General features: G+C 41.1%; 1 protein-coding gene and 1 long non-coding RNA gene across 7 annotated transcripts in view; one reads left to right on the forward strand and one right to left on the reverse strand.

Moving 5' to 3' along the window:
• Nucleotides 1-5,610: 5,610 nt before the first annotated feature.
• On the reverse strand, nt 5,611-6,282 carry LOC144233911 (uncharacterized). Its single transcript, XR_013335802.1, has 2 exons — nt 6,192-6,282; nt 5,611-6,005 (listed from the first exon to the last, which is right to left on the reverse strand). It is a non-coding gene; the product is annotated as an uncharacterized LOC144233911 (long non-coding RNA).
• Nucleotides 6,283-6,286: 4 nt separating this feature from the next.
• The window catches only part of HIPK1 (homeodomain interacting protein kinase 1), a 47,847-nt gene continuing 29,497 nt past the window's right edge, over nt 6,287-24,636 (forward strand). For all 6 annotated transcript variants that reach the window (XM_077766940.1, XM_077766978.1, XM_077766961.1 and 3 more), the window contains exons 1-2: nt 6,287-6,344; nt 14,858-15,935. In XM_077766940.1, coding sequence (XP_077623066.1) covers nt 14,860-15,935 — 1,076 coding nt within the window. In that variant the 5' untranslated portion in view covers nt 6,287-6,344; nt 14,858-14,859. The remainder of the gene's footprint in view (nt 6,345-14,857; nt 15,936-24,636) is intronic.

Genomic DNA, 24,636 nt, shown 5'->3' on the forward strand with positions numbered 1-24,636 from the left:
TTCTGTTCACACTTTGCATGAAAAACAAAACCAAAAAACATCTGGGGCACCTAGGTGCTCAGTTGTTGAGCATCTGACTTCATCTTAGGTCATGATTGCACGGTTCAGGAGTTGGAGCCCCACATCGGCTTTGTGCTGACAGTGTGGAGCCTGCTTGGGATCCTGTCTGCCCACCCCCCGGCCCCCGCCCCGCTCACACACTCTCTTTCTCAAAAATAAATAAACCTTTAAAAAGTAAAAAAACAAAACAAAACAAAAACTAACATCTCCCCGATGGCCTAACCAAAATAGTGCTATCTTCTTTTAAGTCCCTGCTCAATTAATAGTGAAACTTCTAGAAGCTTCTGTAGTGATCTCCAGACAGTTGACTGCTATATCCCTCAGCACTTGTAATGCCACTTTGAGGACAAATCTTGGACTTGTTATAATTTTTCCTAATTTATCTCCTTAATTATGTTGAGGCCCCTGAAGTCATGAGCTGTGCTGTATTCATCTTTTTATTCTGTCTAGCTCAGTGCCTGGCATTTATTATGCGGTCAGTAAGTCCTGGAAGAAAAGGGTTTTAAACAGCTCCTGTTTAGTCCCCATCACACATGCTGGATTTGCCCTCTATGAAACCAGTTAAGGGGCCCAGAACAACTTTTCCTGGCTTCTTCCTGTGGGAAGTGGTAAAGAGAACAGTCAAAATGATTCAGTTCATGATTTCCCAGCAGTCGCCAAAGTGGACGGTGTGGACCCAAGCAGTTTCTTTGCATATTAAGTGTTGTATATGGGAAACGACCAGAGTAGATTCTATCAGTTGAACCAAACCGCCCTTCCTAGTTTGGCAGGCGCACTCATACTAGGAAAAATCCTTTGTGGGAATCACACCCCTTTTGCCCCCACCATGCCACTAGCATTGCTCTCACTAAGATCAGCAGTGACCTTCTCATTGCAAATCCACTAGTAACTCTTCCATCCTTATGCTCCTTTACTTCTCAGAACATTTGGACACCACCAGTGAGCTCCTTCTTCTAGAAAATCCCTCCAAGTTCTCTCCCATATTGCTTAAGACTAATTTTTTTAACTGCAAAGAATAGAAAACTTGTCTAAGAGTGTTCCTGATACATAAGAACATTTATTTACTTAAAAAGAAGTCCAGAAGCAGGAGGCAGTTCCAAGTTCATGCAGAAGCTTACCTGTGTCATTAAGGACCCGTTGTTTCTATCCAGTCCTCAGCGTGCTGACTGTCTCTATCTTTGTTTGCTATCACATTTACGGTCACAAGATGGCCATGGCAGCCCCAGGCCGGGTGTCTTCATTCCTTTGTCTCAGCAAAAAGAGAGACAGGAACAAGAGAATTTCTTCTGTGAAGTTTCTATATTTTTTTATACAAAAAGAAAAAATGTCCTAGGAGCCTCCCAGTAGGGCTTCCTTTCCTGTTTCACTGACCAGAACTGAGTCCTAAACCCACTCCCAAACTAGTCACTGCCAAAGAGAAATGGAATCACCAGGACTGGTTTGGTCCACTGTGATTTTCTCCTGATTTGGTGAGAGGGGGCCACCTTTCTTGAAATCAAAGGCTCTTTCTTCCATCTGTATGAAACTAGAATTCTATTAATATGGAAGAAGTAATCTAGGGAATGGCCTTTGGACAAGGGTGGCAGAGTCTGGGCTAATTTTTCTAAGTTGTGTCTCTTTTCCTCTTGGGCACACAGAGAGAATTTGTCATCTTCTAATCTCTCTAGCAGGATATATGTTCCTGAGTTCCCACGAAGGTAACGTGTGCAGAGTAGATCTATGTGTTTGATACCTGCAGGCCTGACCCATAAAAACTTCCCACACAAATAATCCATATTTTCTTTTTTTTCTGGCCAGAGACAAGGCAGCCAGTAGAGAAATCCAGGCATCCCAAGAACGGTGAACCTGCAAGAATCATGATGAGTCTAGAACATCTCACATTCAGACATGCTAAACACACACACACACACACACACACACACGTCTGAAAAGATACCCACTGACTAGATCTGAAAAATTTTAGCACCCAAATAATTAAGTACTGTAAGGAATTAGAAATCATTGAAAAACATAGTAATCCATGAATCTATATAGCATTAATAGATAACTAAGTTGATTAACTAATAAGATATAAGGGAGGATTGCTACAAATAAGAATCATCAATAGATGCTAAATCTAGGGGAATGTGTTTAGTGAGAAGCAGGGTATTTGCATGGTCTAAGACGTCTCCCCAAAGATTGCATATTACTAGGGAAAAAAAATAGCAAGTCCCCTGTGGGGGAACCAGACACCTCAACCACCAAAATTCTTATCACCCAGTGAGGGACAGAGACATCAGCTGACTTTGGGTTTTATATCCTGAGAAGGACACAATATCACTTACGTAGGATTCTGGCCAGGAATGGATAACTGGGATCTAATCACGGATAAATATGAGACAAACATAAAAATATCCAGTCTAAGATGAGGAACATTCTATTGTCCAAACGAAGGGGACAGGCTGTACTCTCCAAAAATATCAAAGACAAAAGCTAGGGAACTGATACAGATTGAAGGAGACTATAGAGGCACGCCATATATGACCTTGAACTCGATCCTCTACTGAAAGGGGAAAAAATGGTTAGGAATGATGTTATTGGATTAAGTGAGAAAGCTGGGAATACGGACGGTAGATTAAAGTATTATATCAACGTTAAGTCTTCTGGAATTGATAACTGTATATATTGTGTATGGAGAAGAATGTACTTATTCTTAGGACATTCAAGTATTAAGGGACAGAGGGGCATGATGTATGCAATTTACTCTTCTTTAAAAAAATTTTTCATCTTTATTTTTGAGAGAGAAAGAGAGAGAGAGAGAGAGCATGGGCAGAGAGAGGGAGACACAGAATCTGAAGCAGGCTCCAGGCTCTGAGCTGTCAGCACAGAGCCCGATGCGGGGATCAAACCCACGGACTGTGAGAACATGACCTGAGCCGAAGTCGGACGCTTAACCAACTGAGCCACCCAGGCGCTCCTTTAATTTTTTTTTAATTTATTTTTGAGAGATAGAGACAGTGTGAGCAGGGGAGGGTCAGAGAGAGCGGGAGGCACAGAACTTAAAGCAGGCTCCAGGTTCTAAGCTGTCAGTCAGCACAGAGGCCGATGCGGGACTCAAACTCACGAACAGTGAGATCAAGACCTGAACTGAAGTTGGAGGCTCAACCGACAGCCACCCGGGTGTTCCTGCAATTTATTTTCCGATGGTCAGGGAAAAAAAAATGTGTAAGTATATTGTCTATCTAAGACTGCAATTATTAAAGCGAAAGGGGCAAAAAGTTAATAAACACATCCAAGTAAAGGATATAGGAGTGCTCTTTTTATTCTTTTCTGTGTGTTTGGACTTACTTCCAAATGAAAAGCTTCCTGGAGTCTAGATTTAAAAAGTCATTGAGAATTCCCTCTTGTTTCAAAGAATTTTTCCACGTTTTGCCNTGGGTTTTTCCACCTTTAGAACTATTTGGCTTCTACTCGAATTCTCTTTTCTTCCTGGCCCCGAGGATCTACTACTTCCTCTGATGGCTCGACTAGCTTTTCGATTAAACTTTTCTCGTGACACAGTCTTTTGGTCAGCTTCCACCAGTTGGCCTTAAGCTCTGCAGCTCCTGAGCAAGTGACTTCTTGCCTGCAAAACTGAGTCTAGGCTCTCGGCCCAAGGGGAATATTATACCCAAGGTGAGATTTAGTGCTTCGAGCTGGCAACGACTCCATCTCCCTCTGTGGCTGTGCTGATTCTGTCTGGGGGGACACAATTCTCAATCTGCCCCTTTCTCTCCATGTTCTCTGCTTGACCAAACCCTCATCATAGCTTATTTTTATTTTTTATTTTAGAGAGAGAGAGTGAGCAGGGGACGGGGGTCAGATGGGGAAAGAGAGAGAATCCCAAGCAGGAGTCTGACACAGGGCTCCCCATCCCACAACCCCGAGATCATGCATGACCTGAGCCAAAATCAAAAGTAGGACGACGCTCAACCATTGGAGCCACCCAGGCCCCCTCATCATAGCCTCCTAATTAGGCTCTCTCTAGTGTTACACTTTCCAGGGAGCCATCCTCCTCAGCGCCTCTAGCTCTCTCTTTAAAGAACAGATTCCGTCATGTTACCTGTCTGATTCAACCTCTAATTACCTGTCTGATTAAATCTTCATTGCCTTTAAAACCTGATTCAGAGGGCGCCTGGGTGGCTCCATAGACTCCTGATTTCAGCTCAGGTCAGGATCTCACGGTTCATGGTTACGAGCCCCGCATCTGGCTGTGTGCGGACAGTGTGGAGCCTGTTTGGGACTCTCCCTCTCTCTGTCTCTCAAAATAAATAAATATTAAAAACAATAAAATCCGTTTCAATCTACCTTTGCTAAGTCCACATTCTGCCAAACTGTAAGCTCTTTCAGAGCACGGACCATGTCTTCTCTTTTTGTATCTTTGATTTCTAACATAGTGCCTGCACACAGAAGATTCTTGATAGATATTTGCTGAATGGACAAGTAAACCCGAACTAATTAAATGCTGACATTTGACTATTTTATGTATAAATATCTCCTTCTCCCAAGTCTTCCCTGGCTCTGTCATTCAAGTCTGATAAATGTCTCTACGTATCTCCCCCCCCCGACTGTAAGCTGAAGGAAAAGACCATGTCCTATTAATTTTGCATCTGGTCCAGTATCTAAGAGAGTTCCTGGGGTAAAGCAGGCAGGCATACAATTTGTTGGATGGATGAATGGATGATATTAGAGAGGGAAAAAGTAAATTTTGAGAAGGTCTCCATGTAGTGAGGCAAGCTGAGGAAATGGCCTGAGAACCGTGAAAATAGACGAGACTAAACAAGGCCCAAGGAAGTCCATCACGTAGACAGACGATGGTGCAGAATTAAATGATTAGATAAATAAAGTGGGGGTCAGTCAGGAAAGGCTCCTTAAAGCTGAATTTTGAGCTGTGTTTGAGAAGAGGAAAGGGACATAACCTGAGAGAGCAGGGGCCTAGATGCAGGTCATGGAGTTCGGCTGAGCCAAGTTATGGTTAGTGTAATTAGTGTGTTTGAAGTCTGTTTTTTTTGAGCAGGATCAGTTCTACACCAGAGTTCAAGTTCTGCCTTTTTCCTGGCTCCGCAAGCGGGCATCCTTGCCCCCTCTCTCTCTATTTTGATGTTTCCCAGGTCAGCCCAATGCAGAACTTCGTGTTCTCTAAACTGCAGTGAAGATAAGCAAACAAAACAGCCAGTGGGATTGAAGGAACACTTGCTAGGGAAATAAACTTCCCTGTTCCCAATATAATAGAATTGTTCCCAGTGGTGTTAAGCCAGGAAACAGGCCCTAAAATAGGAACTTAGTATTACCACTTCTTCACAAAAGTATGAACACATTTTCACAAAAATCCTTTTTTCCCCCCTTTTGGTGAGATGGGGAGTACAGTGAAATAGCAGTCACGACTTACCCACATCTGTCCCTGCCCGCTCCCCCTCCCACCCAAGAGTACATGCAGACACCCGTGGTGCCGGCCAGTCACTTCGTAGGGCTCACATCACTGCGGCCCCAGCACTCACGGGATAGAAAAAAACCAGACTTTACTACTGTCGCTCTAAAAATGGTCCTTACTTTAAGAATAAGAACATTGTACACAGCGGGAGGTGCCTCTGAAGTCCTACAGAGTCTTCCGACTCTGGAAGATGGCATCTGCCTCTCTTTTGGGATAACCTCGTTTTCACGTGTCCATCTTTCCAGAATGTTGTGTGCCCAACGCACTCCGGTTCCTGAATATCCAGTCTTGGTAGCTCCCGGTAGAGGCAAGGGCACTACTGTAGTATTCGCTCACTGCTCGTTCTGAGGTGTTGGGTGCAGAGCACAGGGGCTCGTTCCCACCTCGTAACGCAACCACTGGTTCCCAAGGCGGCGGCGGAAGAGTTCGCAAAGAGCTCCCGAGTCCTCGGAGGCTCCCGGATCCCGTACACGGAGGCCACTGGGCTAGGACGTCCCTAGACGGCAACGAAACGTTAAAGCCTAAACTGAGGTAATTCCTCACCAGCAGGGTGGCTTCCCGGGTAGGCACTGCCTCCCTGCGCGCTGCCCAATCTCTGGGGGTGTCACACTAGCTTGTGGTGACGTCACACTGGCTGGGATGACATTTTACAGCCGGACTCCCCCCCACCGCCACCAAGCACCTTTAAATGACCGCGGAGTCTGCCGCGCGGAGGGGGCGGGGAATCCGGCCCCCGCACTCGATCCACGCTGGCTCCCCACGGAGGTCCCCCCGCTCCCACTCCCATCCGTACTATGTGGTCCTAGTCGGCCCGCTCCTCCGCACTTCCGCCTCAGTAGGTGTCATGGCGCGGGGCTGGTGAATGGTTCCCGCGGGGCGGGGCCGCCGGATGGGGGCGGGCGCTNACGCGGTGCCTGGAAAGGACGGCAGCGGTGGGGTGGGTGTGGAAGCGCTTCTGCTAGCCTCCCCGCCTCTGGGCGTTAATCGTTAGGGTTGTAACTTGTAATGATGGGGGAGACGACGTGGGACCAGCCCACCTAATGTGTGTCTGTGCCAGGCGGATCTCGAGGTCTGGCTCAGAGGGAAACTTTTGCTGTCGCTGCGTTCCCAAAGCTTTCGTTAAAAAAAAAAAAAAAAGAGCTAGAGAGAGAAAAGGTGAGGAAACAACCAAAAACTCTTGGGTAAGGCCCGCACTTTCATAGGTCTGGGGGAAGGAGGCCCTTGTTGTGTTTAGCAACCGAGGCTTGGGGCTCGGTCTCCAGGAGCGCCGGTCCACCCTCCAGTTTGTTGTGGTGACAAACCGTGAGCCTCGGCCTGTGTTTATGCTGGGCGCGTTTTCTTTCCTGTTTAGGTGGGGGAAGGGAGGAGGGGAAAAAACAATCCCCAGCTCCGATTGTCTTTTTCTCCACTTAACCCACTCACTGGGCTGTAGATCGACTCGCCTTGAGGCAGCCCCGGGTGCTTTCCCCTCGGTGACAACTTTGGGACTTTTCAGTAATTGCATCACAATATTCATTTCAACTGTAAAAATTCTTTTGCCTTGTCTGTCCTTTATCTTATTTGTTCCTTAGTAACTGATGAAAACAGCAGCCTGGCTTCCTGCTCTTGATGAAGCCCGGCTGCATTAAGCGGCTGATGCCCTCAGCAGAACCCACAATTTTGCTCTTGTTTGTGTAAAGCTATTTTGGATTCCTGGTCTGGGTGGTGTGTGTGTGTGTGTGTGTGTGTGTTTCAGAGATTGTAGAGGAATCAAGTCATTACCAGTTTTTATTTACATAGGTCTAAAGCTTTCTGTAAAATATTTAAAAATCTGACAAGTCCTGTTACTTAATACTTATTTAGCAGGGGATTTTGGACCTTCATGTGTACTTACCTCTGGGTTCTGTGTTAACAATACTGGTATGATGAAGGATATCGTTGACTTTAAGATACTGCTCCTTGCTTGAAGGATAGATATTCTGGTAAAGTCACTTGTGGTTGCAACCAAAGGCAGCCAAGCCAGTGAAACATCTGATGAATAAAATGGTGAGTGAGATCTTGTAAATAAGTCTTCTGGTTCTAGTTGGTGAGTAGGACTTTTGCTGTGACACTCATAAATAGTTTCGGGTATTATAGCTTTATGGATTATAGAGTAAATTGGTTGGTAATTTGAGATTTAAAACCAAACCAGAACTCCCTCCTAAAAGAAAAAAAAAAAAGATAATCTCAAAATTCACAGTACTCTGGAAAATCAGATTTCTTCATTCTGTGGTTTTGTTTTCATAAGCACAGCTTAGTCAGTGGTTGTGTTGGGAGAAATCAGTGAGCCAGACCTGCCTTGTAAACTTCTTACACTTGGAACTTGTGCAACTTGTTGTTAGTTATATGTTGTAGCTAAGCCTTTTGTAATTTGAAATAATTCTGCAAACATGAACTTCCTGATCTGTCCTTTTATTTTCATTTTCAAGGCTGTATAAAGCAATCCATATTTTTTAGGTTTGTTATTTTTTAAGTTACAGTTGTTAATTTCTCCCCAGTCAGTTCCCTTGCTTTTCATGCCATTCTGAACACAAGTGATCAAAGTCATGTTTCCTTCAAGCACTACCTCAACAGTCACTGATTTGCTTTTTGATTCCTTTTCTGTTCCTAATTTCCCAGCTCCCCACATGATTTATGTATTTTTATAGAGCATGATTTGGCCCTTTAAAAAAACTTATGTCTTGTTTTTATATTTCTCTCTTTGGTTATATCATCTAAGCAACATTCTAAGCTCTTTGAAGATAGGGAAATGTATGTGTATTTCTTTTGGATTCTTCAAGGGCACCTGGTACAGTGCTTTCCCAGTGTATTTAGTGAAAAAGAATCAGAAGACCTGAATTCTTTGCCAGCATTGCTACTCATTAGCTCTCTGTAAAACTTGTTTGTCTTTCTTGGGTCTCCTTTTTCTCCTCTTGGAATTAGGGGGTTTTGGAAAGAATCTTCTAACGTCCATTTTAGCTCTAAGACTCTCTGTACTTTTTTGCTAGTGTCTTCTGCTTCTCAAATACATCTCCTTACTAGAAACCAGTTTTTCACTTTCCCACATTCCTGGGCATACTGGCGAAAGTTATCTCGTTCATCTGAAAGAACGTATTCTACCTTCCATCTGCCAAAGTGTGGTTAACCTGATTTAAGTCCTGTTTTCCTTAGGCCTTTGCTGACGGATCTACACAGGGTCATCCCAATGCTTATGTTCCATATTCATCTGCGCTTTTGTTTGTTTTTTTCAAATTTTATTTTTTTTTAATGTTTTATTTATTTCTGAGAGAGAGACAGTATGAGCAGGGGAGGGTCACAGAGAGAGGGAGACACAGAATCAGAAACAGGCTCCAGGCTCTGAGCTGTCAGCACAGAGCCTGACGTGGGGCTCGAATCCACAAACCGTGAGATCATGACCTGAACCAAAGTCAGACGCTTAACCGACTGAGCCACCCAGGCGCCCCTCCGCTTTGTTAACTTGACATTTTCCTTGTTCTTGAAACTCCTTGAGGTACAGCTTTCTTCATTCTAAACTTTATAGGACTTGGAGACTGTCCTGTGCATATACCAAGATCGTACTTTTTTACCAAACACAAAAAATACCTCCTTTTCTTTGGTTCTGTTGCTATAGATTCATCATTTCAAATAAATCACAGAGCTGTTGAAGTTTAGAAAAAGATATCCTCCCTAGAAGGAAAGTACCCATCAGCCAGTTTACCACGATATTACAAAATATTGATTACACGGCTGTACATTACATAGAGTTGTAGAGTTAGTCTTTCATCAGCTAACACCACTTGTTCCACACCCTCTTTGCATCCTAGTTGGGGAACTGGCTTGTTGGTTCCTTCTGAAGGAAGGTGCTACAGGAAAGGGGTGGGGAACTTCCATTCAAATGGTGTCCACAGGGTTTCAAGCTTATTTTTTCCTTTTGAATCACTATACTTAGAAAACTAATTTATATATTCTCGTGTAGGCAAGGGAGTATAACTTCTGCCTCACTTGAATATTTCTCTAATTTAGTCAGAATGACACTTGAGATCCCCTTATGTTTGTATATGGATAAGTATGTGATCTCTTTCTAGTCGTTCATCCTAGCGACATTTGACTTGTACTATATGCTAACCATTGTGATAGATGCTGATGATTAAAAAAAAAAGACCCTTCTGTGCTATTGAGAATTGCCCTCATGAAACTTGCAATTTAGAAGTCAACTTTTAAATAAATAGTCATACTTAGAGTAAAATTTAGGGTGACCTCATGAGTCAGTATGTGATCTGGCCCTTGTCTGCCTCTTTGGGCCCTGCTTCTATTATTTTCTACTCTGTTCTAGTCCATCCATACTGAATCTTTTCTTCAAATAGGCCAAGAATCTGCGTTCACCCTAACTATTCTCTTTCACTGGAATGACTCCTTCTTGTCAATTTAGGTCTTGGTGTAAGGACTACCACCTTACAGGGCCTTCCAGGACCCCCAGATCTAGAGTAGGTCTCCCCTTCCCACTGTTTCTATCATGTTTCTATGTTTTCATCATAGCATTATCACTAGCTTCTGTTTTCTTGGGGGTGTGTGTGTGTGTGTGTGTGTGTGTTTGTCTTCCCAGCAGAAAGTAGATTCCAAGAGATAAGGGAACTGTTATCCCTAGTTTCTAGAAAAGTGCCAGGCAGACGTATTAGGTACTCAATATATGTTTGTTAAATGAATAAGTGGAATAAGTAAATACAAGTGTGGTAAGTCCTAAGAAGTGGTAGAGGATGCTATGGGGAGCCTTTACCAGGAAACTTAAGCTAATATGAAGTGGTCTGGGCAAGGCTTTCCTGGGTATATTTGTGAGCCAGCTTAAGGCGGACTAAACTATACATAATCTAGGAAAATAGTTTTTCTCTCGTGTAACAGCCTAAAGTAAGTGTCCCAGTTGAACTGAGCACTCTTGGTGGTTGGGCGGCGCTGCTCTGTTCTTTACACCATATTGCTCTGCCGTCCCTTGGGTCTTGTCTCATGGTGGAGCCTGGGTCTCCATAGGTTCTTGCTGATGGAAATGGAAAGGAACCCAAAAAGCTCACCCACACATCACTTTCTGTTGGTGAGAGAGGCTGGTAAACACAGCCATGTGCCTGGACTGAACGAGAAAGTAGATTTTGATCCACACCAACAGCCTGTACCACACTGAAAGAAGTGAGGCTGAAGCGAAGACTAACAGGATAAGTAGAAGTTAGGAAAAGAGAAGGCTAAGAGGGGAAAACGAAGTTCAGAGAGGGAACGTTAAGTGTGAAGGAACTAGAGGAGGAGAAATTTAGTACTATTAGAAAAGTAGAGAGTTTGGACTTTATCCTGAGGTTTTAAGTAGGGGATGGATAGGCATTTTCAAAGCTTTAGTTGCAAGGTAAAGAATGCATTGGGAGAAGGGAGCTTAGAAAGGAGGCTTGAGAGTACCGTTTGCGGGAGGTAAGTGAGGCTGCTAGTTAGTCCAGGGTTGTCAGCAGGGTGGAGAGACATGGGTGGAGGGAGAGAGATGGTGTTGCGGTGAAGGAGTTTGCTTCCCAGAACCGCTTGCTTTACCTTTACAGCACGTGTTTTGTCACTTACCTACTTCAATGATCCATTCATACCATATCATTTTTCATATACCAGCACTCTGTAGAATATGTCTATCTATGTACCTGTCAGCCGAGGACAAGTGCCAGAGGAAGCAGTCAGTATACAGTACGGATTTTAGGTTACATTAGGTCACCAGTGGTTCAGCTGTATCAAAGAGGCAAAGATGATGCTAAGTGGTAGCAGCAGGAAGTTAGTATCGGTGTGGAAGACGCAAGTTACCTGAAGGGTAACTTATACTTAATCTTACAGAAGAATTTCCTAGAACTTGTGCTCTTCCCAGGGCTCACTGTGAAGATTTGAAACCACCAGTGTCTATGATTTTGTCTATTGGATGAAAGTTGTCCATAACATTTCTTTGGTAGATGGAGTATTTTAAAAAGTATCTAGTTATTAATGTACTTCCAAATTCTTAGACATAGCTACAAACTACAAATTTTGTATTCAAATTCTTTCATTCAATGTTTTTAGGTATATAAAGTTTGCACTCCTGTTTCTTGATAGATTGCTAAAATTAGTAGCTCAACAGATACACCGTGGAACACAAATTTCAAAAATTTGCTTCCTTTCATTGTTCAAAAATTGGCTCAGTTTTATGATGATAAATATTCTTGCATATATTTTAATAGGTGAATTTTGTAAAAGTACTACTTGGTTTAATGTTTTTCTTTTATTATAATTTGGTATTATGTCAGTGATACAGGCAGAACAAGATGACTTGTGAATTCCTAGCCTTGGAGTTAAATTGCACTGACTTTAACTTTTAATTTACACTTTTTTTTGGTCTTCAAGGTTGATATAAATTATGGAAACTCTTGTTTAAAGGAAATCCAGACCACATTTTAGAAATTGAAGGCTGAAGATTTGTTCTTTATTCAGCTGTCTAGTCCAGTGCAGATGGGTTTTAGTTACATTCAGACACAAAGAAATGTACACATTGCTTTTTTATGTCTGTAACATCCTTTGTCATGCTTCCTTCCTTTCTATTGTGTGTTTATTCTCTTATGACTAGTAAAATTGTACTATGTATATTGGAGTGGAGACTTCCCCTGTATCTCAAAGACTGCACATGTAAAAGGGAGGGATATTTGAAAAATAAAGCCAAGCATTTGAAAATCTTGCAGTTTAATGAGTGATAGGGAGTTGATAGGTACAGGTAGCTAAGGTCAGAATCATCCAATGAATACTACATTGCCAGAGTCTGGTAGTTTCTGGTGATATAAGCAAAGAAAAGACAGATATGGCTCCTATCATGCAACTTATACTGTAGCCGGTAATGTAGGTAACAGTAAATAAATAATCTCAAGTTGTAAGGAGGAAGAGGATGCTATAGGTGTGCATGGTGGGAGGGATGGTGGTAGTTGTGCAGTGTGAGTATGTGTGTGTGTGTGTGTGAGAAAGAGAGAGAGTGAGTGGTTTCCCAGAAGAATATCTTCAACATGTCAGAGAACCTTCCAAGAATTGTTCAAGAACTGGAATATATCAGAGGGCAGCATGGCTGAAATGGAGCAGTCAAGGTGGGGAGCTTTTGGAAGACAGGAACCAGATTTTTATAGAGCTTGTTAATGCAGATTGAGGATTTTGGATTTTGTCCATAAAGCAATGGAAAACTTTGGAAGCAGGAGGAGGAAGGTGGCTAAGAAAGAGTAGTCATCTGATTTGCAAAGATCCCCAGAGTGCGTCCAAGATTAGTTTGGAGGCTACTGGCTGTTTGAACTAGAATGGTCCCAAGATGGGTAGAGAAAAACGGTCCATTTGAAATATACTTACGTGGTAGAATCAGTAAGATTTGGTTATAGATTAAAGATGGAGTAATAAAGGGAGAAGAATGAATTCCAGACTCTAAGCACTTTGTATGTATTAAATAAATTAATTCTTAGAATGACCTCATGAGGTAGGTATTGGTATCACCAATTTATAGATAAGGAAACTGAGACTCATTTCCTCTCTCATTTTGGCTTGAGATGTTGAGATATATATATATATATATATATATAGTGGTGTCTCATAATGGAGACAGAAGACTGGAGGTGGGGCTGGGGTTCATAAGTTTAATTTTAGACATGTTAAATTTGAGATATCTTCAAGATATCCAAATTGCAATGTAGGGTTGTTGTTTGGAAATAAGAATTTGAAGTTCAGGAGAGAGAAGTTTGAGTTAGAAATAAAGATGTGAGAATCTTTTGCATATGATTAACCTTGGAAAGTAGTTAATTGGAATGGGGAAAGAGAAGAAGGTCAAATAGAGAGCCTGAGGGCATCTGAGTGTTACGTGGTTGAGGAGAAGATACATATGAAATGGTTTATATGCTATGTCAGTTGTTTGGACTTTATTCTAAAAGTTTTAGCTTTGGGAGTCTTGGGGTTTATTGAGCTTGAGGTGTTTATGGGATGTCCAGGGATAGAAAGCTGGGCTTTTCTCACCCCCTTTCTCCATATTTTTTTTCTAAGAATTACTTCCTGTGGTTCTTCAGAAGATCCTCTTTATAGGTTTCACATCATCTTGATTACTTTTTTCCTGATCATTTTATCAGTGGCCCTCTTATATTGTAGTGGGCAGAGCTAAACACTATTTCAATAGTGTATGACCCGAGCAGAGTGGGTAGCTCTCACTTTGTCCAGCACATTCTGGACACTATTTCTGTGAATGTAGCTTAAGATTGAATTAGCTTTTGAGGGGAGGGGAACATTATCACATAATGTTTCTCTTACCAGCTGAAAGTGTTTTTTCATATACATATGCTCCTGCTAAGACTTGTATTTCTTATCTACGTCCTTTGTGGTAGTCATATTTTTTGGACCTAAGTAGGATTCTGTATCTGTGTTAAATTTCATCTGCTAGATTTGTCTTGTGGTTTCTACCCTATTGTGATCTTTTTGGACCTGTTACTTAAAATATATTGAGTATCCTACCCAAATTTGGTTCATCTGTAAATTTTATAAGCATGCCATCGATGTCTAAATTTAAATAATTGATCAAAAACCTAATCAGGGAGTGCCTGGGTGGCCCAGTCGGTTAAGTGTCCAACTTCAGCTCAGGTCATGATCTCATAGGATTGTAGGTTCGAGTCCTGTGTTGGACTCTGCTGAGAGCTCGGAGCCTGAAGCCTGCTTCAGATTCTGTGTCTCCCTCTTTCTCTCTGCCCCTTTCCTGCTTGTGCAGGCTCTCTCAAGAATAAATAAATAAACATTAAAAAAAAAAAAAAAAAGAAAGCTAATCAAAGGAGTGAAGACAGAGCTGTGGAGTGAGCTCTGGGGCCAAAGAGCCTGGGTTTGAATACCAGTGCTGCCACTTAATAGTTGTGCTGTTTTGGACAAGTTACTCTAAATACTCTGTGTCTTCATTTCCTCACCTATAAAGGGGAAGTAGTGTCTTCTCCAGAGGGTTGTGGTAAGAATTAAATGAGAAATGCATGTGAAGTGTTGACACATGACCCACTTGACACATAGTAAGTGATCAGTCATCTAAGCTGCTGTTATTATTATGCTCATTATTTTATAAACCATCATAGATGTTCATGCTCTTTTAACAACATGACCTACTATTGCTGAGTCTCAAAGAGTGCTTCAGGTTGTGGAATTAGACCAAAAGTTTAACCTTCTGTAATAGGAAACGTGTTAGAAAATGTGTAAGATAAAATCCTGGCCAGATAGTTATATTTTACTGTGGTTTTTCTAAACTCAAAAGTTTTCTTATCTATTAATTGAGGAGCTGCATAAAATTGAGGGTCTAATTCTTCCTCTCTCTCCATGTAGGAATGGCATCACAGCTGCAGGTGTTTTCCCCCCCATCAGTGTCGTCGAGTGCCTTCTGCAGTGCGAAGAAGCTGAAAATAGAGCCCTCTGGCTGGGATGTTTCTGGACAGAGCAGCAACGACAAATATTATACCCACAGCAAAACCCTCCCAGCCACACAAGGGCAAGCCAGCTCCTCTCACCAGGTAGCAAACTTCAGCATCCCTGCTTACGACCAGGGCCTCCTCCTCCCGGCTCCTGCGCCGGAGCACATCGTCGTAACGGCTGCGGATAGCTCGGCCAGCGCTGCTACATCGACCTTCCAGAGCAGCCAGGCCCTGACTCACAGAAACAACGTTTCTTTGCTTGAGCCATATCAAAAATGTGGATTGAAAAGAAAAAGTGAGGAAGTTGACAGCAACGGTAGCGTGCAAATCATAGAAGAACATCCCCCTCTCATGCTGCAAAACAGGACTGTGGTGGGTGCCGCTGCCACAACCACCACTGTGACCACGAAGAGTAGCAGTTCCAGCGGAGAAGGGGATTACCAGCTGGTCCAGCATGAGATCCTTTGCTCTATGACCAACAGCTATGAGGTGCTGGAGTTCCTAGGCCGGGGAACATTTGGACAGGTGGCAAAGTGCTGGAAGCGGAGCACTAAGGAAATCGTGGCTATTAAAATCTTGAAGAACCACCCTTCCTATGCCAGACAAGGACAGATTGAAGTGAGCATCCTGTCCCGCCTCAGTAGTGAAAATGCTGACGAGTATAATTTTGTTCGTTCTTACGAGTGCTTTCAGCATAAGAATCACACCTGCCTTGTGTTTGAGATGCTGGAGCAGAACTTGTATGATTTTCTAAAGCAGAACAAGTTTAGCCCACTGCCACTCAAGTACATCAGACCGATCTTGCAGCAGGTGGCCACGGCCCTGATGAAGCTCAAGAGCCTTGGTCTGATTCACGCTGACCTTAAGCCTGAAAACATAATGCTGGTCGATCCAGTGCGCCAACCCTACCGAGTGAAGGTCATTGACTTTGGTTCTGCCAGTCACGTTTCCAAAGCTGTGTGCTCAACCTACTTACAGTCACGTTACTACAGGCAAGTGGCAAATGCTAAAAAGCGTATCTTAGACTAGAGATCTGTTTTTATACTTAAATATGTTATGTGGAGCTACATATAACAATGAATTTATTTACAGATTACAAGATGGATATTGTGTTTTACTTCATTCTCCTGTGTGGCGTTCCTATACATAACATAATTTTATTTAACACTGGAAAAATTCAGTCTGATTCTGAAGGTTGTTTCTAGTTGAATTAATACCAGCATCTGGTTTTAGTAAGTGCCATTATACCTAATTTTCCCATTCTAAAGAGTCTTTAAAAATATAAAGATGTTTACTTGTTTGTAATGAATTTGGGCATATGTTACTGCTTTTTCCATGTTCCTATCTTGGCAGGTAGGATGCCTTGGGAATAATTCCAGGTTTTTTCATTCTTTTACATTTCCTATCTTGTGTAATTTAGATAATTGTATTTGTTGATTACCAAAGGCTCCTCCTGTTTTAACATTCTCCATAACAGTTTCAACTTTTTTGGTTGTGAGTTTATTTGATTATCCTAGAATGTCTGTGACCCAAGTGCCTTATACTTTAATGATTTATATTTCCAGATTGGAACTCCTAACAAAGCTATCTTTTTAATATATAGTAATTATTGGGACAGTACTTAAATGCTGGTATATGCAATGTTGTTCATACTGTTAACCAAGAAGAATTACTGAAAAGGGGGAAGTCTTTTATTTTTTTTATTTTTATTTTTTAAATATTTTTATTTATTTCTAGGAGAGAGAGAGAGACAGCGTGAGCAGGGGAGGGTCAGAGAGAGAGGGAGACACAGACTCCGAAACAGGCTCCAGGCTCTGAGCTGGCAGTCAGCACAGAGCCCGATGCGGGGCTTGAACCCACGAACCGCGAGATCATGACCTAAGCGAAAGTTGGACGCTTAACCGACTAAGCCACCCAGGCGCCCCAGGGGGAAGTCTTTTAAAATGAGCTTTTATTTCTCAGTGCCTCATTTACTTATTTGTCTAGTTATTAATTTTAAGGAGTCTGATACGTATAATGATCATTCATTAAATACAGATTGTCTACTCACCCAGTCAAGAAGTGAAACAATAAACAGAAAATAAGTAATCCACAAAACATGTTTATCAGGAGGTGTGCCCAGCATGGCAAATGCCTATATTAAATTTTGAGTAAATAGAAAGTCTGAACTTAGAATTTTATATCCTGCATGAAAGTAATGTATGGTGTTTCAGCCATACAAAGGCTCAGAAACTATTGACACCTATATATTTTTTTTTCTAATGGTGTAAAATCTGCCTAATATGAAGTCTACCATTTTAACCATTTTCAAGTGTACCATTCGGTGTCATTAAGTACATTCACAATGTTGTGTAACCATCACCACTATTTCTAAAATTTTTTCATCACCGAAAACAGAAATTCTGTAACCATTAAGCAATAACTCCACCTTCCCCCTTACCTCTGGTAAGTTCTATGTGACTTTCTATCTCTATGAATTTGCCTCTTCTAGGTACTGCATGTAAGAGGAATCATGTAATATTTGTCCCTTTGTGTTTGGCTTATTTCACTTAGCTTGTTTTCAAGGTTAATCCATACTGTGGCATGTATCAAAATACCATTCATTTTCATGACTGAATAATATTCCAGTGCATGAATGTACTACATTTTGTTTATTCATTCCCTTGGGTTTACACATTTTCGGCTATTGTGAATAATGCTGCAGTGAACCTTAGCTTCAAGTGTTTAAGACCCTATTTTCGGGGCGCCTGGGTGGCTCAGTCAGTTAAGTGTCCGACTTTGGCTCAGGTCATGATCTCACAGTTCGTGGGTTTGAACAGCTAGCTCAGAGCATGGAGCATGCTTCAGATTCTGTGTCTCCCTATCTCCCTGACCCTCCCCTGTTCACGCTATCTCTCTCTCAGAAATAAATAAAAAACATTGAAAAAAAAAGACCCTATTTTCAGTTCTTTTGGGTATATAGCTAGAAGTAGACTTGCTGGATCATATGGTAATTTTATGTTTAATTTTTTGAGGAACCACCAAACTGTTCTACAGCTGCACTATTTTACATTCCCAGTAGCAGTGCATGAGGATTCCAGTTTCTCCACCTCCTCATCAACACTTGTTTTTGTTCTCTGTGGGGTGGGGTAGGGGATAATTGCCATTCTTATGTGTGTGAAATGGTATTTGATTTGCATTTCCCTAAGGATTAGTGATGTTGAGCATCTTTTCATTTGCTTATTGGACATCTGTGTATCTTCTCTGGAGAGATGTTTGTTCAAGTCCTTTGTCCATTTTTGAATTGGGTTGGGTTTTTTTGTTGTTGTTGAGTTATAAGTGTTCTTTATATATTTTGGGTATTAATCCCTCTACAGATAGTTGATTTGCACATATATTCTCTCATTCCGTGGGGTTGCCTTTTCGCTTTGTTGATGGTGTTTGCACAAAAGTTTTAAACTTTAATGGAGTCCAGTTTTGTGTCTTGTTTCTCATGCTTTTGGTATTATACCTAAGAATCATTGTCAAACCACTGTCCTAAAGCTTTTTTCCCTTTGCTTTCTTCTGAGAGTTCTAGGTTTTTTTAGCTCTTATAAGAATGTAATACAGACAGGGGCACCTGGGTGGCTCAGTCGGTTAGGCATCCGACTTTGGCTCAGGTCGTGATCTCATGGTTCGTGGGTTCAGGCCCTGCGTCAGGCTCTGTGCTGACAGCTAGCTCAGAGCCTGGAGCCAGTTTGGATTCTGTGTCTCCCTCTCTCTCTGACCCTCTCCTGCTCACGCTGTGTCTCTCTCTCTCTCTCTCAGAAATAAATAAAACATTAAAAAAAAAAAGAATGTAATACAGACATAGATAGCTCTTATTTTTAGATCTTTGATCTATTTTAATTTTTGTATATGGTGTAAGGTAAGGGTACAGTTTCATTCTTTTGCATGTGGATGTTCAGTTTTCCTAGCACCATGTGCTCAAAAGACTGTTCTTTCTCTAGTGAAAGAGATTGACTCCTGTCAAAATTCATTGACCACAAACACAGGGTTTATTTGTGGGCTCTCTAGTCCATTGGTCTGTATGTCTGTCTTTGTGCCAGTACCACACCATTTTGATTGCTTGTAGTTTTGTAGTAAGTTTTAAAATTAGGGAGTGTGGGGGGCGCCTGGGTGGCTCTGTTGGTTGGGTGTCCGACTTCGGCTCATGTCATGATCTCACGGTTCGTTGGTTTGAGCCCCGCATCGGGCTCTGTGCTTACGGCTAGCTCAGAGCCTGGAGCCTGCTTCAGATTCTGTATCTCCCTCTCTCTCTGATCGTCCCCTGCTCATGCTGTCTCTCTCTCTCTCTCAGAAATAATAAAACATTTTTAAAAATTAAAAAAAATAAAATTAGGGAGTGTGAGATCTCCAACTTTACTCTCTTTTAATATTGTTTTGTCTATTTGGGAGTCCCTTGAGATTCCACATAAATTTTAGGGTGAATTTTTCTATTTCTGTAAAAAATCTCATTGGCTTTTGAAGGGATTAAACTGAATCTGTAAGTCATTTTGGTAGTAATGACATTTTCACAACATTACATCTTCCAATCCACTCTTCTCTATTTTTATCTTTTCCTTTTATAATTTTAAGAACTATGATATTTCTTACTTGAGTGAGACGGAGTAAAGACATTCCTAGAGTATTGGTTTCTGGTTTTATGCTGCTCTCAGCAGCTTGGCTAATTTTGAGAATCTCCCGTCCACTTATTATTCACTACTTAGAAGATTTAGGTTCCAATTACTTTTTCTTTTCGTTTTCTCCTTTGAGTAATCCCACCACCAGCCACTCGTGTCTGTGTCCAGAAACACCCTACAGGTCCGCTTAAGTGCTTAGTTCTGCATCTTGTTTGGAGCATGGGGGAATTGGGGGGCACTTCTGGGGAGTGGAGGCTGATCAGCTCTTGCACCTTGATCTCTAATCAGTGCCTGCAGGTGTTTTTTAACCGTTTGCATTGGCTTGCGGTAATGAAAGCAATTTTAAGATCAAAAAAGAGTGATAGAAATAAGAATTATTTTGTGAAATAATTTTGATGGCATTTTCTCCTAAAGGATAAAGGAGATTTGAGGGGTACCTAGTTCTGAATGCTTAGCTTTCCCTAATAAGTAATTCGTTTGAATAACTTTCAGTGTTAGATTGCCGGTCTTTTCCCCTTTCCCTGTCCTTTTAAATTTAAGCTGTTATTTGAGTAATTTGGTTGTTTTGTTTTTAGAGAAAATAATATTTTCAAATTTTTAAGTCCACTGGTGATTACTCTTCAACAAATCATCCTGCGAATCCATCGCATTTAATTGTTGACTATAGGAGTAATTTTAAATGGAGCTAAGTTTACACCTTAAAAACAGGAGTTATTTCTGTGTATTACTGTGTAATTAGTGTGCATACTGAAGTTCAATATCCAGGGCTTGCCTACATTTAGGATTTAATGGTGGGAGTATTCTGTTATATCACAGTAATACTTGATAATAAACCTAAAGCCAGTGGAATAGCAGCTCAGGCATTCCTTCCTGATCATTAGTTCTATCCACAGTGGTATTTTTCATATTGCTTTTAGAGGCTATTATGTCCTCACCCTGTTATCTTTCAGAAAACTGTGAAATCCCTTTGGCCATTGAAGCATCCTCGCTACAAAGCCAGCCATCCCCTTCCTGCCCTTTTCAGTTTCCATTGCTTCATCTTGCCAACAACATGCCAAAATATTATCAGTTGACATAAATTTTTGCCACCATCCTGTCTCTGTTGGCAATGGGCATGGCTAAATAAATGCCTTAGGCAGTGGAAATAATATGCTTTATTTCCTGGGCACTTTAAGTATAAATGTAGACTAATTCCAAGAAAAGTGGGTGTCTTTGGGGCTTGAGTTTTAAGCACAAAGGTTTACCCTGCTTTCAAGCTCAATGCTTTTCCATTCTGAAAAATGGAAAGCTGGCCTTTATTTAAAGTTGAGATCGCTATATTTGTTATGTATGGAAGGACAAAGTTCCGAGGAGGAAAACATATTTTCAGTTTATTCTAGACAAATAAACATACTACAGTTTCACCTAAGCCACAGATGCAGGAAGTTAGACTTTATGTAACATATCTGATCTGGTAAGTAAGTTTGATGCCTCTGAGATGGGCAGGAAGAAACAAAGAGTGTTCATGAAAATGAGCAGAGAATAATTTGTGCTATTAAGTGATCCTACCCACAGCTTTCTCTGAGTTCTAGCAAAATAACGCTTTATAACTTTGGAGGAATTTTTTAGTTTAGAGAAGTTTGAAGTTGGGAAATCAAAAGACAGGGATTGCTATTTCTACAACCTGGTCATAGTAATCAGCCTATTTAGCATTTGTTTTTTAAGGATGGAATGTATTTTCAAAAAGAAGGCACCCACCGTGTCTAAAGTACAATTAATGCCATTTTCCAACAAAAGTGAGTATTGTCAGTTTGGGTTTTTCCCTCTTCCCTGTGCTTCTGTAGATAATCTTTAAAAAAAATTTTTTTAAGTTTATTTAATTTGAGAGAGGCAGAGACAGTGCGAGTGGGTGAGGGGCAGAGAGAGAGAGAGGGAGAGAGAGAGAATCCCAAGCAGGCTCTGTAGCACTGTCATTGCAGAGCCTGACTCGGGGTCGAACTCACAAAACCATGAGATCATGACCTGAGCCAAAACCAAGCGTCCAACGCTTAACTGACTGAACCACCCAGGCGCCCCTCGGTAGGTAATCTTTTTTACTGTTCAGTTGTTAGAATGTCAGAGCTAGAAAGGGACCTAGAGAAGTAATTATCTCAGTGTCATCATACAGGTGAAGTAGAACCAGAAGTTTTACTGTCTAGAGTTTTTGTTGAGGGATTGAGAAATAATGGAGGCCAAGGGGAAAGATGATATAGTAATGGAGATAGTACCAAGGATTATAATCTGAATTCAGAGCTTAAAACATTCAGTCTTTAGAGATGGACCTGCTTTAAATGAGGCTGTTGTGTTCAGTAAAAGAAACTAACTTCAGTCTTTTTGTTTCTCAGAGTTTAGGTCAATCAGCATTTCTAGTTTCTAATGGCAGTGAAAAGCCTTCAGTAGACTGAGCAGCCTTATTTTATTTTTATTGTTTACATTGTTTTTTTTTTCTTTTGATACTCACCTTTTTGTATGGTAGATGTGGTAGAGTTACTCTTTTAGTGAGTTTTTGGTAGAATCCTAGGTTGCTTGTTACTCCAGAAGCAGAGTGAGACCAAATGGAAAAACGGATTCCAGCCTGTCTTCAGGGGCTTTTTGTCTAATGGGGTTTGGGGGCTGGAATTAGTATTTTTCTTAATTTTTCTGAAATGTTAAGCTCTGGAATCCTAACAGTTACCACATATTATTGCTACCTTTTTAAAGAAGTAAGTTATTGGGTAGTCTACCCCTCCCTGTGACCTACCTTTGGATTTTAAAATGTCTTGCTGGTATAGTGGGAATGGCAGAATCAATCTGCTGCTCTTCAGTTGATGCTTAGGAATCCAAGCCCAGTTTTTATTTTGGCACAATGCCATTTGCACTCTCCCTGCCAGCTATTTTTGGCACTGTCATGAACTTGGAAATTAACGATTCTGCTCACTGAAAGTAAAAATTTTGTCCCCTTTCGATTTTAGAAAGGCTTTTATGTGTCTGGATAGTCTTACTCTCTCGTTTATTAATGCTATTTAAATTTGTGCCTTCTTACAAACATGCTATAGTGGTTGGGGTTTAATTAAACTCTGAAATGCCATCAGTAATACGTGGCTCTAGCCACCTGCAACAGGAATATCCCTTCTGAAGGTTGTTTCCTTGGTTTGCAAATCCACAGTTCACATCAAGTAGCATGAAGACAGATGATAGTAGTCATTCTGTCGATTGCTGTCAAATAGTGGAGATCCCAGCAGGCCTGGACCATTCTTCTGCTGTTTCTGTACAAGGATCAGGAAAGCCTCTAGAGCCTATGGAGTTCAACACTTTACCTTATTTTCTCAAGGCCACTACTTAGAAAAGTACTTGGGGAGGATATTCTTATTTTAGGAAGTATCTTTATACTCTGCCTGCTCAATCCTCCCTGCCCCAGAGCAACAATAAGCACATATTACCTAAAAGTAAAGTTGGGGAAACCTATCCGTCCCATGAGGGGACAGAGCCTGTTGGATGGCTCTTCATGGAGAGATCTGCTGAGGGGTCTGGAGCTGGTATTCCCTTACTAACGGATTCCAATTGTATGACTTGTAGGAAGGAAAGGAAATTATTTGGAGATGATGGTAAAATGTTCTAAGAGCTCAAACCTTACATCCAAACTGCCTGGGCTCCATCATTTAGTAATTATGTGACTTTAGGTGAGTTACTTATTTTCTCAATGCCCAGTTTCTTCATCTGTAAAACAGAAATGATACTTTATTACATAGAATCGAATACACCATTGATTAGAAGATGAAACATTATTTAGGTACAATAAGAAAGTAAAAGCACTGCCAGTGAACTAAAGCATACATCGTCATTTACAAAAATCTTCTAGATTTCAGGGATGTTAAAATGTGAAAAAAAAACAGGGGCACCTGGGTGGGTCAGACAGTTAAACATCTAACTCTTGATTTTGGCTCAGGTCATGGTCTCGTGGTTTGCAAGTTCAAGCCCTGCATTGGGTTCCAGGGCTCCCCTCTGACAACATGGAGCCTTCTTGGGATTCTCTCTTCTCTTTCTGCCCCTCCCCCACTTATGCTTGCTTGTATGCGCGTTGTCTGTCTCTCAAATAAACTTTTTTTAAGAAATGTGAAATAAGCATTCATCTTAGAATTGATGACTTAACGGTAGTAATGCCTCCTTCCATAGGGTTCTTGTGAAGGAATAAGTGACCACATTTATAAAGAGCTTATTAGAACATTGCATGGCACCAGAGTAAGCACTATATAAGTGGCATCTTTTTTTATTATTGATATTAAGAATACATATTAAAAGTCCATTTATCTCATAATTTTAGTCACAGCTGGAAAAGTGCCATGTATACCACCATGCCTGATCAATTTATATAGGTGGGTATGTACTTAACTCTTACTTATTTAGAGACAGGACCGTATAGTCAACTCGGGCCAGACTGCCAGGGTTCGAATTCTAGCTCTGCCACTTATTAACTGTAATTTGGGGCAAATTTTTTTTGTCTCTGTTTCCTCTATAAATGGGGATAATAATTTTACCTCGAATGTGTTCATCTATATAAAGCTCTTAGTTTATGGTATTACCTTAGTCTTCTCTTTAAGGAGCACTAGGGTTAGTTTTCTCATGTGGAGCATTAATGGAAATGAATATTCTACAGTGCTGCCAGTTAACTACTATATCTCTGTAGAAGGCATTTCTGTTACCAAGGGGTATTTATCGATCAGGTCATTTAATTGATTTTCCCATAATTAAAAAGGTGCTAAGAGTAAAAAGAATAAATCTGTGACCCCTTATATGTGATTTCAAAATTCAGAAAGCTCTCAAAATTAAAAAAACTTTTTCTAAGTTTGGCATATTGGCAAAATCTGACTTGAACCAATGTTAAAGTCTTTATTTAGCCAACATGGTGTGACTGTTCATTGGCTTCAGTACAGAAATATTAATGTGTTTGATTTTGGGGTGCTTCCCTGAACTCCATTGGGATAGTTAATGCAATATGTAGTTTATGCATGGTGATACAAAAAATTCTGTAATTCAAAAAAAATTCTGAATTCCAAAA

The sequence above is a fragment of the Crocuta crocuta genome, unplaced genomic scaffold, assembly GCF_008692635.1.
Source record: "Crocuta crocuta isolate KB4526 unplaced genomic scaffold, BGI_CrCroc_1.0 scaffold180, whole genome shotgun sequence".
Lineage (NCBI taxonomy): Eukaryota > Metazoa > Chordata > Mammalia > Carnivora > Hyaenidae > Crocuta > Crocuta crocuta.